The following is a 16,785-nucleotide window of genomic DNA, read 5'->3' as shown; positions in this document are numbered from 1 at the left end:
GAGGGAGGAAGGGAGAGTGAGGGAGAGTGAGCAAGTAAGGGAGGGAGAGTGAGCGAGAAAGGGAGAGAGGGAGAGGTGAGGGAGGGAGGGAGAGTGAACGAGAGAGGGAGAGGGGAGGGAGGGAGAGGAGAGGGAGTGAGGGAGAGGGAGGGAGGAAGGAAGAGTGAGAGGAGGGGGGTGAGCACAGAGTGAATGAGGGGGAGGAGAGGGAGAGAGTGGAGGGGGAGAGGAGAGGTAGGGAGAGATAGAGAGCTTTCTATCATCCACAGAATTGAACGAATCTAATAGTCAGTGTCCACACACACACACACACACACACACACACACAGAGTCTCACTCTCAGAGAAAAAAAATCCAAACAAAATGCCACATTGATGAAAATATGCATTATTGATAACTTGCACATACATACCACAGACACCATCATTATTTGAAGATCAAACATTCCTTTACACTCGGAGACTGTGGAAAAAGAGAGAAAGAGAGAGAGAGAGAGTAAAAAAGAAAGAGATGGATACAAGATAATCACACCACAAAGTGTCTGTCATTAGCATCAGATATCAACCCTAGCAATTTCTTCCTGGTCTTAGAATAGATGCTTCAGTGAATATTGGAATTGTATGCGAACGCGCATGCAAATACATTCACATACACGTACATGCACAGGCACACGTACATGCTTGCACGCATATACACACACATGTACACATGCATGCATAAATGTGCATGCATGCTTGCATGCATTTGCGCATGCACGCATTATTACATGCTGTCATGCATGCATGTACTTACGCGTATGTTTAAGTACATTGAGTCAGGTCAAGTCATTAGATATGCTACTGGTAACCTGTAATCCAGTACAACCTGTTCAGGGTTGGGTTGCCGGCGACTAAACTGGCACTCCCACAGCTCCCTTCCGGGTCTGTTGAGGCGGGTGGCTAGACACCCTTATGGAATTAAAAACGAGATCCATAAAAGGGCGTCGGCTCAGGAGAGCCACCGACGGGGTGTGCATGCCAGACCATCGGCTGCCCAAAAGGCTCTTCTATGGCGAGCTGCAACAAGGGAAGAGATCACATGGAGGTCAGAAGAAGCGCTTCAGAGATACTCTGAAAGTCTCTCTGAAAGCGTTTGATATCAACCCTGACTCCTGGGAGGAATCTGCAGTGGACCGTGACAAATGGCACGCTGCTGTGCACAAAGGCGCCAAGTTGTGCGAGGCCAACAGGACTGCTGCAGCTGTTTAGAAGAGGCAGGCCAGAAAGTCACGGGCAAACAAGCTCCCTGACAATGATATGCCTGTCTTTGTCTGCCCCAACTGTCAGCGAACATTTTGTGCGCAGATTGGACTATTCAGCCATCTGCGCATTCACAGATAGATTCATGAGCATCCCCCCCCCTCCACCACCACCCTCCCCCCATCCCCCAGCTGGATGACAACGATGGTCATCATCGATCTCGATGGACACACACCACCACCACGTACATGCATGCAATCAATCGCATATAGCTGCATATTATGTGTTACATAATAACAGCATGACAAATGAACAACGAAACAGAACGAAGATAACAGAAAAGTTCAAACCGCACAGAAAAAAGGCAAGAAGACAGATATGGCTGCATCATTTTTTTTTTCTTTTCTCAGAAAAAAATGAAGAAAGACCGGACATCCCTACGTGCTGTGTCCGTCTGCTCTTGCGTCATTTTGTTGTTGCTGTATTTCTCTCCTCTGTGTGTGTGTGTGTGTGTGTGTGTGTGTGTGTGTGTGTGTGTGACTCTTTGCGTGTGTGGGTGTGTGGTTGTGTGTGACTCTTTGTGTGTGTGTGTGTGTGTGTGTGTGTGTGTGTGACTCTGTGTGTGTGACTCTGTGTGTGTGTGTGTGTGTGTGTGTGTGTGTGTGTGAGACATCCCTACGTGCTGTTCCTGTCTGCTCTTACACCATTTTGTTGTTGCTGATTTCTCTCCTGTGTGTGTGTGTGTGTGTGAGAGAGAGAGAGAGAGAGAGAGAGAGAGAGATTTCTACGTGCTGTTTCTGTCTGCTCTTGCACCATTTTGTTGTTGCTGATTTCTCTCTCCTGTGTGTGTGTGTGTGTGTGTGTGTGTGTCCCCCTTCTGTCTCCGCTTGCCTCAACCTCCCACTCATCCCCCTACTCACTCAATGCTGCGGTGGGGAAATCACAGACTCTGTCCTTCCACAAGTTCCAGCCATCCGCTGTTTTTTCGCTGGTTGGCTGATTCATTGCGTGCCATGGAAGATAACTGCATGCCCGAGTTGCTGCTGGCTGCTTCGTAGGATGATTATGGAGGAAACAGACAAAAAATTATGTGGGTGGGAGTGTGTGTGTGTGTGTGTGTGTGTGTGCGTGTGTGTGTGTGTTGTGTGTGTGTGTGTGTGTGAGTGTGTGCGTGTGCGTGTGCCAGAAGATCGATCAATCTCCTTCTTCCACAGGACCAAATTGGCGTGATCTTGCATGGAAGTGGATTGATTTGTAAGTGCTGCAGGGTGCCAAGGAGGCCCATGGACCTCTAGAGGGGGAGAGAGAGGGAGTGTGTGTGTGTGTGTTTAGGGAAACGTGGAAATAGTTGACAGAGAGAGTAAGAGAGAGAGGGAGTGTGTGTTTAGGGAAACGTGGAAATAGTGGACAGAGAGAGAGAGGGACAGAGAGTGAGAGGGAGTGTGTGTGTGTTTTGGGAAAAGTGGAAATAGTGGACAGAGAGAGTAAGTGAGAGAGGGAGTGTGTTTTTAGGGAAAAGTGGAAATAGTGGACAGAGAGAGAGAGAGAGTGTGCTTAGGGAAAGTGGAAATAGTGGACAGAGAGAGTAAGTGAGAGAGGGAGTGTGTTTTTAGGGAAAAGTGGAAATAGTGGACAGAGAGAGAGAGAGAGAGAGAGTGTTTAGGGAAAGTGGAAATAGTGGACAGAGAGAGTAAGTGAGAGAGGGAGTGTGTTTTTAGGGAAAAGTGGAAATAGTGGACACAGAGAGAGAGAGTGTTTAGGGAAAGTGGAAATAGTGGACAGAGAGAGTGAGAGAGTTTGTGTGTTTAGGGAAAGTGGAAATAGTGGACAGAGAGAGTGAGAGAGTTTGTGTGTTTAGGGAAAGTGGAAATAGTGGACAGAGAGAGGGGGACAGAGAGAGAGTGAGAGAGAGTGTGTGTTCTGGGAAAGTGAAAATAGTGGACAGAGAAAGAGAGAGAGGGAGAGTGTGTGTATGGGGGAGGGGGGGGGGATAACAGACAAAGAGAAAGAGACTCTGTGTGTGTGTGCGTGCGCACACGCGTGTGAATGCTTGTTCAAAGAAAGGAGAGATAGAGAGAGAGAGATAGAGAAAGAGAGAGAAGAGGGGAGAGTAACAGAGGGAAGGGGAAATAAACAGGCCTTTATTGTGCTTTCCGCCTGCTCTTCTGGCTGTTTGGGAAAGGATGAGTGAAGTTGTTTGCGCTGCGGTTTGCACATCCACACAGGTTTTTTCTTCTGTTAGTTACATCATGTTTTCTGCACTGTTTTCAGTTTTGCACACATTGTGTGAACATCTCCACAGTTGGCCGCTGTTCTTTCTCTGTCTCTGGACCTTGCTTTTGGAATGAACTTTAATTCCTCTCCGCACTCAGCTCTTTCAGGTCTGACCTTAAAACCCATCTCTTTCTGAGATAGCACCCCCTCTCCCCCCACCCCCCCAGCCTCTTCTTTGTCTTCAGTTTCTCAAGTTAAAGTTATGCATGCGTTTGAATGACAGGTTTGAATGCGCTTCGATTTGTCTCTGCACAAGATTCAGCACTATATAAACCACACTGTGCATGTGTACACATGCATGCATGCATGCATGCATTTACACTTGCAAGCATGTACAATGTGCGTGTGCAAGTGTAAATGAACATGCATGGACACACACACACACACACGCACACACACACACACGCGCACACACACACACACACACACACCCATTACCCACTTTCATCCCTTCACTCCCCCCCCCCCCCCCTTTCCCGCTCCCCCCCCCCCACACACACACACACCTCCCCCCTCCACCGACCTCCTGATCCAAACATATTTCACGCACAATCCACACTTACACATTCAGTCAATTATCAAAAGAAAGAATTACGAACAAAACCAGACCATCTGCTGTAGATCCCACGCAAGGTGGTGAGGGGAACAGTTAGGTTCCTCTGCAGGCAGGAAATGGCGACATTATTGATTTTTGCCTCTGGGCGCTGCGCTATGGATTTCTCTCCCATGCTCTGTGTCTCTGTCCTGTTTCAGTACCTGTGATTATCCTGTTCTTTCGACGTTCTTTCAATAGCCGAGTGGTTAAAGCGTTGGACTTTCAATCTGAGGGTCCCATGTTTGAGTCTCGGTAACGGCGCCTGGTGGGGGTAAAGGGTGGAGATTTTTCTGAATCTCCCAGGTCAACATTTTGTGCAGACCTGCTTAGTGGCTGAAACCCCCTTCGAGTGTATACGGCAAGCAGAAGATCAAATACGCATGTTAAAGATCCTGTAATCCACGTCAGTGTTCGGTGGGTTATGGAAGCAAGAACATAACCAGCATGCACCCCCCCCAAAATGGAGTATGGCTGTCTACAAGGCAGGGTAAAAACGGTCATACACATAAAAGCCCACTCGTATACATACAAGTGAACGTGGGAGCTGCAGCCCACGAACAAAGAAGAAGAATCCTGTTCTTTCTCCCCCCAAATTTAGTGGGTTCTCTCAAGATTGGATTACTGCAACTCTCTTTTGGCCGGCCTTCCCAAATATCTATTAGACAGACTCCAACGAATTCAGAATAACGCTGGCAGACTCATTTGCAGAGCTTCTAGATTTGACCATGTTTCTCCTCTCCTTCAGTCTCTCCACTGGTTGCCTGTTTCTGATCGAATAGACTATAAGCTATCCACTCTGACCTTTTCCACAGTCAATGGATCTGGCCCCAAGTATCTTTCTGAACTCCTCCATATCTATACCCTGTCTCGCCAGCTCCGTTCTTCCTCTGATACTCGACTTCTCAGGATACCTCAAGTCAGAAGTAAGACCTACGGACACAGATCGTTGTCTTTTCAATCACCAAATAACCTCTGTCATTCTGATTCCCTCGCATCTTTTAAATCTCGTCTCAAGACTCACCTTTTCCCTCGGCAATAAGTTCAATTGTGGCAGGTCCACTTCCTTTGCGTTAGCTGTGCTTGACTATGTGTGTATACATATGTATGTGTACATAACTACATGCATGTATGTGAATGTGTATTGTGTGTGTGTGTGTGTGTGTGTGTGTTTATGTAAGTTTGTGCCTGCCTATGTGTGCGTATGTGTTAGGGTAGCTGTTAGATACACATGTATGTTAAAATGTATGTATGCTGTGTGTGTGTGTGTGTGTGTGTGTGTGTGTGTGTGTGTAGTCACATTTTGGTGTGTGTATGTAACATTGATGTAATGTTTTATGTTAACAAAAGCGTTTTTGTAAAGCACCTAGAGCAGATTTCTGGATAGTGTGCTATATAAGTATCCATTATTATTATTATGATTTTTATGGCAAGGAGGGATAGGGGTAGCAAGAAGAAGAAGTTGAAGAGTAGGATGTTTTAGTATCAGGATTTTTGTGAATGGTGTGTGTGTGTGTGTGTGTGTGTGTGTGTGTGTGTGCGCGCGCGCGCACGCGCACACGTGTGTATTTGGGAGTTCTCAGTGGTGTGTGTGTGTGTGTGTGTGTGTGTGTGTGTTTGTGTGTGTGTGTGTGAAGTCAAGTCAAATCAAGATTTTATTTCATGATGGTAAATTGAATAAGCAATAATTGCCATCAAGCTATTAATGGAAAAAATAGAAAACAAATATGAGAGAGAGAGAGGGGGAGAGAGAGAAGCAGATGAAAGGCAACAACATATAAACAAAATGCATATATATATATATACAATAATATTGTGATAATGAAATACACAATTGCATTTCTATTTCACACAAACACACACACACACATGTATACACACACACATGTGTGTGTATACACACACACTTGTCCACACACACACACACACACACAGTACAAAGGTGTCTGTGTGTGTGTGTGTGTGCATTGCTTACTTGCAATAATCCCTCAGTGGTGTCTGTGTACGTATATATATATATATATATATATATATATATATATATATATATATATATATATATATATATGCATTCTTGCAAAAGTTATCAGGGTGGGTGTGTCTGCTTGTGTCTCTGTTTATGTGTACAAGCATATGTGCAAGAGTTCCTAATAGTGTCTGTATGTCTGCAATGGTGAGAGGAAAAAATGTGTATGCATGTTAACACCTTTATTTATTTGTTTTTTTAAAGGCGGAGTGGGTACACCCCTTTTCATTGCGAAGGAATGTGGTGTGATTTGTTGAAAGGGGAATTGAAATCCAAAGGCGTCCCAACACATAAAAGATAAACATTCTGTTTTGTATTTATGTCAGTTTGGACCAGCCTCTTTAGGCCAAGATATTTTTTATTAACTTGTATTTTACCTTTTATTTACCTGTGTGCTAGCAGAATCGGTAGCGTAAGCAGCACTGACTTGAAGTTGTGTACCTTGTCAGTGGAGAGAGTTACCTCTCTTTACTATTTGTGAATCATTTCATCTCCTAGCCTCATTGTTTGTTAATTTTAAGATGTTACTATTATTTTTGAAAGCCTTATTTGATATTCAGTAATAAGATGCCGTAAGGTGTAAGCGCAGGAGTGAGGTTCATGTACACTCCACGGTGAGCTTGCGGTACTTGATTACCCTTGAGCACAAGCTGTTATTAAGAGAAATTCTTGACTGCATTTTCGGTTGAACCGAAATGGACTTAGAAATTGAATAGTGAATGGCACCATTTTGTGTGTGTGTGTTTGGTGTGTGTGTGTGTATTTGGTATGTGTGTGTATGTGTGATTGCGTGTGTGTGTGTGTGATTGTGTGTGTGTGATTGCGTGTGTGTGTGTGTGTGTGTGTGTGTGTGTGTGTGTCTGTGTGTGTGCGCGTGCGTGCGTGAAATGTATTGCAGTTCCCGTTTTGTATCATTTTTAGCTGAAATGGATGGATGTTTTGGGTATGATGTGAAACTTTTATATTACTTGTTTGGTGATATTTGTCTCAAATGATTGATGCGACTGGTCAGATGAATTTTTAAAAAGCAGGAACACACAGACAACGCACACACACACACACACGCACACACACACACACACACACACGCACACGCGCGCGCACACACACACACACACACACACACACATTCAAACACCCAAGTACTCAAACTCACTGTTGTTATTGTTTCAGATTGGTGCTGCGACTGGAAAGTTGAAAAACTTCATCATTGAGCCATTCATTGCTCACAAGCAGGTGTGTTCTAATTTGTTATTATTAATCATCTTTTTTATTTATTTATTTATTTTTTTTTTTACTTCTCTATTTCCATTGGTATGTTCAAGACAGGTCAATTACATTTGTGACTTTGGAAAATACAGTGAGAGGTGGTACAGAGATAATTGTGAATGTGATTTGAAAAATACAGTGAGAGGTGGTACAGAGATAATTGTGAATGTGATTTGAAAATACAGTGAGAGGTGGTACAGAGATAATTGTGAATGTGATTTAAAAATACAGTGAGAGGTGGTACAGAGATAATTGTGAATGTGATTTGAAAAATACAGTGAGAGGTGGTACAGAGATAATTGTGAATGTGATTTGAAAAATACAGTGAGATGAGAAGTGGTACAGAGATAATTGTGAATGTGATTTGAAAAATACAGTGAGAGGTGGTACAGAGATAATTGTGAATGTGATTTGAAAAATACAGTGAGAGGTGGTACAGAGATAATTGTGAATGTGATTTGAAAAATACAGTGAAAGGTGGTACAGAGATAATTGTGAATGTGATTTGAAAAATACAGTGAGAGGTGGAACAGAGATAATTGCGAATGTGATTTGAAAAATACAGTGAAAGGTGGTACAGAGATAATTGTGAATGTGATTTGAAAAATACAGTGAGATGAGAAGTGGTACAGAGATAATTGTGAATGTGATTTGAAAAATACAGTGAGAGGTGGTACAGAGATAATTGTGAATGTGATTTGAAAAATAAGAGAAGTGGTACAGAGATAATTGTGAATGTGATTTGAAAAATACAGTGAGAGGTGGTACAGAGATAATTGTGAATGTGATTTGAAAAATACAGTGAGAGGTGGTACAGAGATAATTGTGAATGTGATTTGAAAAATACAGTGAAAGGTGGTACAGAGATAATTGTGAATGTGATTTGAAAAATACAGTGAGAGGTGGTACAGAGATAATTGCGAATGTGATTTGAAAAATACAGTGAAAGGTGGTACAGAGATAATTGTGAATGTGATTTGAAAAATACAGTGAAAGGTGGTACAGAGATAATTGTGAATGTGATTTGAAAAATACAGTGAAAGGTGGTACAGAGATAATTGTGAATGTGATTTGAAAAATACAGTGAGAGGTGGTACACAAGAGAAGTGAGAGAATGTGAGCGCGCTGGTTCGATTCACGGCTCAGCCGCCGATATTTTCTCCCCCTCCACTAGACCTTGAGTGGTGGTCTGGATGCTAGTCATTCAAATGAGATGATAAACTGAGGTCCCATGCGCAGCATGCACTTAGCGCACGTAAAAGAACCCACGGCAACAAAAGGGTTGCCCCTGGTAAAATTCTGTAGAAAAATCCACTTCGATAGGAAAAACAAATATATAAAACTGCACGCAGGAAAAAATACCAAAAAAAATGGGTGGCGCTTTAGTATAGCAACGCGCTCTCCCTGGGGAGAGCAGCCCGAATTTCACACAGAGAAATCTGTTGTGATAAAAAGAAATACAAATACAAACACAAGTAGCTGCCTGGTTGTGAAGACAGATCAAAGGAGTGCTGAGAACAAGTTGCAATCTCTTTCCATTCTGCACAAGTTTGGAGTGTCCGCATTGAAATATTTCTTTGGCGTTTATTTATTCATTCTGTAAGTCATGGTTACGTTTTGTTTGTTTTTAGCAAGTCATGTAAACGGTTTCATAGCATACTGCTTGTTGATGTGTTGTTTGAGTGTTTTCTGGCATGTTCTTCTCTGTGTGGGTGGGGGTGGGGGGGATGGGTGGAGAGGAGTATTGATGGGGGAGTGGGGAACGAAATGTAAAGTGCTTTGAGCAGTGTTTCTGGAGAAACGTGCTATATAAAATATTCATCATTATTATTATTATTATTATTATTGTTTCAGGAGGAAGAGTACTATGTGTGCATCTACTCCCACCGCTACGCAGACACCATCCTGTTCCACCATGAGGGTGGTGTCGACATTGGCGATGTGGATGCCAAGGTAAGGCAAGGGTGTTTGTCTGGTTCTTGACCGTTTTTACCCCGCTATGTAGGCAGCCATAGTCCATTTCCGGGGGTGTGCATGCTGGGTATGTTCTTGTTTCCATAACCCAACTATCACTGACATGGATTACAGAATCTTTAACTTGCAGTATTTGATCATCTGCTTGCCGTATACACACGAAGGGGGTTCAGGCACAAGAAGGTCTGCACATATGTTGACCTGTGAGGTCAGAAAAAGCTCCACCGTTTCACCCACCAGGTGCCGCTGAACTGAGATCCGGACCTGGGACCCTCAGATTGAAAGTCCAACGCTTTAACCACTCGTCAGTTGTGCCCGTTGGGGTAGGTTCAGAGAGCGGAAGGAGAGGATAGGGGCCCTGCTTTTTTCCTGTACCCAGCCCTACACTCAGTGGATATGAAATCACTGCCCTGATGGGTGCAAAAAGCTGCGTGGAAATGAAGCCGCTGTTGTCTGTTGCTGGCTTGTATGTATTTTGCTTTTGATATGCAGCTTTTCAGGGTTTTTTTTTTCTTTGGTTCAACCTTTGTCACGATGTGTGTGTGTGTGTGTGCGTGTGTGTGTGTGTGTGTGTGGGTGGGTGGTGTGTGTGTGTGTGTGTGTGTGTGTGTGTGTACTGGACTAGGATATGGGCTGAGATATTGTGTTGGATGAGTGACAAGCCTGTGGCTGCACAATTGATTTCCCGATGGATGAATAAAGATGTATTGTATTATATTGTATCTTGTATTGTATTGTGTTGTATCCTAGGTGGGCATACTGTATTGTATTGTATTGTATCTTGTATTGTATTGTGTTGTATCCTAGGTGGGCATACTGTATTGTATTGTATTGTATCTTGTATTATATGGTGTTGTATCCTAGGTGGACATACTGTATTGTACTGTATTGTATTGTATTGTATCTTGTATTGTATTGTGTTGTATCCTAGGTGGACATACTGTATTGTACTGTATTGTATTGTATTGTATCTTGTATTGTATTGTGTTGTATCCTAGGTGGACATATTGTATTGTATTGTATTGAATTGTATCCTACTGGACATATTGTATTGTATTATACTGTACTGTGTTGTTTTGTATTGTATCCTAGGTGGACATAATGTATTGTACTGTACTGTACTGTACTGTACTGAATTGAATTGAATTGTTTTGAATTGTATCCTAGGTGGACATATTGTATTGTACTGTACTGTATTGAATTGAATTGTACTGTATTGTATTGTATCCTAGGTAGACAGTCCTATTGTATTGTATTGTATTGTATCCTAGGTGAACGTATTGTATTGTATAGTACTGTACTGAATTGTATTATATCCTAGGTGGACATATTGTACTGTATTGTATTGTATTGTATTTTATTGTATAGTATTGTATTGTATCCTAAGTGGATGCGTTATCACTAGGCCACCTCTCCAGCAGTTTGGTATTTTTGGTATATTGCGGTTTCTGATGAGTGCTACATCTCCTGTATTTTTTTATTTTTTATTTTTTTCGTTTTGACGGCAGGCTGCTAAGCTGGACATTCCTGTGGACACTGACACCACCGCTGACGCCATCACCAAGACCCTGCTCTCCAAGGTTCCGGACACGGAGAAACAGTGAGTCCTGTGTGTTGTTGAACAAGTTACTGGCTGGTTGGCGGTGTGGAGTATTTGTATTTCTCTCTCTCTTTTTTTTTTTTTTTTTTTTTTTTGTCACAACAGATTTCTCTGTGTGAAATTGGGGCTGCTCTCCTCCCCAGGGAGAGCGTGTCGCTACACTGAGAGCGCCACCCATTTTTTTTTTTTTTTTTTTTCCTGAATGCAGTTTTATTTGTTTTATCCTATCGAAGTGGATTTTTCTACAGAATTTTGCCAGGGACAACCCTTTTGTTTCCGTGGATTCTTTTACGTGCTCTAAGTGCATGCTGCACACTGGACCTCAGTTTATCGTCTCATCTGAATGACTAGCGTCCAGACCACCACTCAAGGTCTAGTGGAGGGGGAGAAAATATCGGCGGCTGAGCCGTGATTCGAACCAGCGCGCTCAGATTCTCTCGCTTCCTCGGTGGACACGTTACCTCTAGGCCATCACTCCACTTGTCACTCCACTCCAGCTTCTTTGGTTGCCCGCGTCTTCCCTTTTTTTTTTTTTTTATATGCCTCACAAAAAATCCTGTTCAGATGGGAAAAGTTTTAGTAAAATTGGTATTTGTTGTTTGTTTTGTGTGTGCAGATTGCTGACAAATTTCATCCTGACCCTGTACAAAGTGTACAAAGATCTGTAAGATTGGTATTTGGATTTTGTGTGCAGATTGCTGACAAATTTCATCCTGACCCTGTACAAAGTGTACAAAGGTCTGTAAGATTGGTATTCGGATTTTGTGTGCAGATTGTTGACAAATTTCATACTGACCCTGTACAACAAAGTGTACAAAGATCTGTAAGATTGGTATTTGGATTTTGTGTGCAGATTGCTGACAAATTTCATCCTGACCCTGTACAAAGTGTACAAAGGTCTGTAAGATTGGTATTTGGATTTTGTGTGCAGATTGCTGACAGATTTCATCCTGACCCTGTACAAAGTGTACAAAGGTCTGTAAGATTGGTATTTGGATTTTGTGTGCAGATTGCTGACAGATTTCATCCTGACCCTGTACAAAGTGTACAAAGGTCTGTAAGATTGGTATTTGGATTTTGTGTGCAGATTGCTGACAAATTTCATCCTGACCCTGTACAAAGTGTACAAAGGTCTGTAAGATTGGTATTTGGATTTTGTGTGCAGATTGCTGACAAATTTCATCCTGACCCTGTACAAAGTGTACAAAGGTCTGTAAGATTGGTATTTGGATTTTGTGTGCAGATTGCTGACAAATTTCATCCTGACCCTGTACAAAGTGTACAAAGATCTGTATTTCACTTACCTGGAGATTAACCCCTTAGGTAAGTAGTACTGAACTTTGGTCTTTGTAGCGTGGTTCTGTGTGCGTGTGCGTGTGTGCGCGCGCGTGTGTGTGCGTGTGCGTGTGTGCATGCGTGCGTGCGTGTGTGTGTGAGTGTGTGTGCACGTGCACGCGTGTGTGTGTGTGCACGCATGCACGCACGCGTGTGTGTGTGCATGTGCGTGTGTGTGCGTGCGCACAAGCGCGCGTGTGTGTGTGTGTGTGTGTGCGCACTCACAAACACATGAGTGTACATCTATAGACATAAGTAGTTTGTATGCAGTTTCTGTGCAGATGTGTTATTTACACACGTGCTTGTTCACTCGAGATACACGTAAAAGCCCACTCGTGTACATGCGAGTGAATGTGGGAGTTGCAGCCCATGAACTAACTCAGAAGAAGAAGAAGAAGAATCGTGAATGATGTTCTAACCTGTCAGCTCTGTCTTATTTGTCTCAGTGAGGTGACCGTCCTTTACTGACAAGCATACTCATCATTAGCAGCCAAGGGGTTAAGGATAATAGCATCTTCATTAATGTCCCAGGCACTTTACGATAACCTATAACCATGTCCAAAAGATCACTGCACTAGTGAAAACAGTGACGGCAATGATGCAGAGAGAGAGAGAAAAAAAAGAAAAGTTTTGTACTGTAAAGCGGTTCATAATTATCTCCCTTTTTTGATAATTTCTTTTATTTCATTTATCTTGATGTTTTAAAAAACAAAACAAAAAAAACACAAAAAAACCCACACACAAAAAAAAACAAAAAAAACACCCAACCTGGGTCAGGTCTCAGGGCTTAATTAATGTGTCTGTTTATGTGAAGTTGAGTTATCTGTTCTTTTTTCCTCTTTTTTATGGTACATGTAGTATATATATGGATCAGTCCACCAGGACCAACGCCTTGACAACATCACCCCCCACACCCCCCCTCACCCCCCCCCCCCCCCCACCCCCCCATGGATAAGACCACAGCCACGAACAACTTGACCTTAAGGGCTTATAGCCAGTAGGGCATTAAACTCAACTCTGCATCAGTCCATGCGATTTGATGCCTTCTTGAAACTGAAACTGAAACTGAAACTCATATTTCCCATTTCTCTGAGCGTCCAGTAGTGATATCAGTTTTTCTTTTTTTTTTCCACTTGCTGTGTGCAGTGGTGACTCAGGGAAAGTTCTCTGTATTTTTGTGTGTGTGTGTGTGTGTGTATTTGTGTGTGTGTGTGTGTGTTTTAAACATGATTTTATTCTCAAAAGCAAGTAAAGACATTGGGAACACATAGAGCAGTGACACACCGGAGCGTGTGGTGTGCTCTGAAAACTGCTTATGCACACAGTGAACACACAACAAAGCGGCAGTGTTATAAGCAACATCAAATATTTAAAATGAATTAGATCACAGATGAACTCCGAAAGGAAAAGCAAAGAAGTACTCCCCGAGAGTGGAGTGATGGCCTAGAGGTAACGCGTCTGCCTGGGAAGCGAGAGAATCTGAGCGTGCTGGTTCGAATCATGGCTCAGCCGCCGATATTTTCTTCCCCTCCACTACACCTTGAGTGGTGGTCTGGACACTAGTCATTCGGATGAGATGATAAACCGAGGTCCCATGTGCAACCTGCACTTAGCACGCGTAAAAGAACCCATGACACCAAAAGGGTTGTTCGCGGCAAAATTTTGTGGAAAAATCCACTTCGACAGGAAAAACAAATAAAACTGCACGCAGGAAAAAACAACAACAAAAAAACAAAAAACCAAGGGTGGCACTGTAGTGTAGCGACGCACTCTCCCTGGGGAGAGAGTAGCCCGAATGTCACACAGAGAAATCTGTTGTGATAAAAAGAAATATAAATACAAACATATATATATATATATATCACTTGCTGTGTGTGCAGTGGTGACACAGGGAAAGATCTACATCTTGGATCTGGCGGCGAAGATCGACCAGTGTGCCGAGTTCCTGTGCAAGGCCAAGTGGGGCAACATCGACTTTCCCCCTCCATTTGGCAGGGACGCCCTGCCTGAGGTGTGTGTGTGTGCGTGTGTGTGTGTGTGTGTGTGTGTGTGGTTTTTTTCTGTGTGGTGTGTATTCTGTGTGTGTGTGTGGAGTTGGAGGGAAGTGGGGGGGGGGGAGTGCCTGAGGGGATGTGTGTGTGTGTGTGTGTGGGGAGTTGGGGTGGATGTGAGGGGATGTGTGTGTGTGTGTGTGTGTGTGTTATGTTTCTTTCTGTGTGGTGTGTATTCCGTGTGTGAGTGGTGGGGGGGGGGGGAATGTGAGGGGATGTGTGTTGTGTATGTGTGTGTATGTGGTATGTTTTTCAGTGTGGTATGTATTCCGTGTGTGGGGGTAGAGGGGTGGGGGGGGGACGTGAGGGGATGTGTATTGTGTGTGCGTGTGTGCTAAGTTTTTTTGTGTGGTGTGTATTTCGTGTGTGTGTGGGGGGAGGGGTGGGGGGGGACGTGAGGGGATGTGTATTGTGTGTGTGTGTGTGTGTATGTGGTATGTTTTTCTGTGTGGTGTGTATTTCGTGTGTGTGGGGGGAGGGTGGGGGGGACGTGAGGGGATGTGTATTGTGTGTGTGTATGTGGTGTGTTTTTCCGTGTGGTGTGTATTCCGTGTGTGTGTGTGTGTGTTATGTATGTGTGGAGTAGGGGGGACGTGAGTGGATGTGTATTGTGTGTGTGTATGTGGTATGTTTTTCTGTGGTATGTGTGTTGTGTGTGTGTTATGTGTGTGTGTGTGTGTGTCTGTCTGTGTGTGTACATGCAAGAGAGGGAGATTAATGGCAATGTGCCTTTTACTACTGTGGCGTTTAAAGAATGATAATGATCATGTTGTTAGTACTCCTTGCTTGTCTTTTTTTGTTTCTGCTACAGAAGAGAAAAAGAGTCAGTTTCATTTTCATGTTAAAAAAATGTGTATATGCATACATTTCTGATTTTTGTTTTGCATTTTATATTTCACTGGAGGCAAAATTTTGCACATCAGTCTAACAGAACCAAAGTACGAGGTAAAAAAAACCCAAAAACCAAACATTTGCAAACAACTAGATATCTGTTATTTCTTTTTTTTTCCTTTTGTTTTGAGTTTCTAATAATAGTACTTCTTGTATTTCAGAAGGAAAAAAGGGTTTTCTTCTTCTTCTTCTTCTTTGTTCATGGGCTGCAACTCCCACGTTCACTCGTATGTACACGAGTGGGCTTTTACGTGTAAAAAAAAACACCCAAAAACCAAACATTTGCAAACAACTAGATATCTGTTATTTCTTTTTTTTTCCTTTTGTTTTGAGTTTCTAATAATAGTACTTCTTGTATTTCAGAAGGAAAAAAGGGTTTTCTTCTTCTTCTTCTTCTTTGTTCATGGGCTGCAACTCCCACGTTCACTCGTATGTACACGAGTGGGCTTTTACGTGTATGACCTTTTTAACCCCTGCCATGTAAGCAGCCATACTCCATTTTCAGGGGTGTGCATGCTGGGTATGTTCTTGTTTCCATAATCCACTGAACGCTGACATGGATTACTTGATCTTTAATGTGCAGTATTTGATTTTCTGCTTGTGTATACACAGGAAGAAGGTTCAGGCACTAGCAGGTCTGCACATATGTTGACCTGGGAGATCGGAAAAAATCTTCACCCTTTACCCACCAGGCGCCGTTACCGAGATTCGAACTCAGGGGGGGACCCTCACATTGAAAGTCCAACGCTTTCACCACTTGGCTGTTGCCGAGAGTTGTAAACGTGTGTGTTTTGTGGTTGCAGGAGGCGAGAGTTGTAAATGTGTGTGTTTTGTGGTTGCAGGAGGCGAGAGTTGTAAATGTGTGTGTTTTGTGGTTGCAGGAGGCGAGAATTGTAAATGTGTGTGTTTTGTGGTTGCAGGAGGCCAGAGTTGTAAATGTGTGTGTTTTGTGGTTGCAGGAGGCGAGAGTTGTAAATGTGTGTGTTTTGTGTTTTGTGGCTGTAGGAGGCGAGAGTTGTAAATGTGTGTGTTTTGTGGTTGCAGGAGGCGAAAGGTGTAAATGTGTGTGTTTTGTGGCTGCAGGAGGCGAGAGTTGTAAATGTGTGTGTTTTGTGGTTGCAGGAGGCGAGAGTTGTAAATGTGTGTGTTTTGTGGTTGCAGGAGGCGAGAGTTGTAAATGTGTGTGTTTTGTGGTTGCAGGAGGCGAGAGTTGTAAATGTGTGTGTTTTGTGGTTGCAGGAGGCGAGAGTGGTAAATGTGTGTGTTTTGTGGTTGCAGGAGGCGAGAGGTGTAAATGTGTGTGTTTTGTGGCTGCAGGAGGCGAGAGTTGTAAATGTGTATGTTTTGTGGTTGCAGGAGGCAAGAGTTGTAAATGTGTGTGTTTTGTGGTTGCAGGAGGCGAGAGGTGTAAATGTGTGTGTTTTGTGGCTGCAGGAGGCGAGAGTTGTAAATGTGTATGTTTTGTGGTTGCAGGAGGCGAGAGTTGTAAATGTGTGTGTTTTGTGGTTGCAGGAGGCCAGAGGTGTAAATGTGTG

The 16,785-nt window shown here is 43.2% G+C and overlaps 1 protein-coding gene across 1 annotated transcript in view; it reads left to right on the top strand.

Moving 5' to 3' along the window:
- LOC143299210 (ATP-citrate synthase-like) overlaps positions 1-16,785 on the top strand; it is an 83,217-nt gene that overhangs the window by 27,603 nt on the left and 38,829 nt on the right. The window contains 6 exon segments of the mRNA XM_076612404.1: positions 7,304-7,366; positions 9,254-9,352; positions 10,882-10,973; positions 11,983-12,026; positions 12,261-12,296; positions 14,189-14,319. Of these exon segments, the coding sequence (XP_076468519.1) occupies positions 7,304-7,366; positions 9,254-9,352; positions 10,882-10,973; positions 11,983-12,026; positions 12,261-12,296; positions 14,189-14,319 (465 nt within the window).

Source organism: Babylonia areolata, chromosome 2 (genome assembly GCF_041734735.1).
Source record: "Babylonia areolata isolate BAREFJ2019XMU chromosome 2, ASM4173473v1, whole genome shotgun sequence".
In the NCBI taxonomy this organism is placed as follows: Eukaryota; Metazoa; Mollusca; class Gastropoda; order Neogastropoda; family Buccinidae; genus Babylonia; species Babylonia areolata.
The sequence above is the reverse complement of the archived record's forward strand: the minus strand, read 5'-3'. Positions and strand labels throughout refer to the sequence as shown.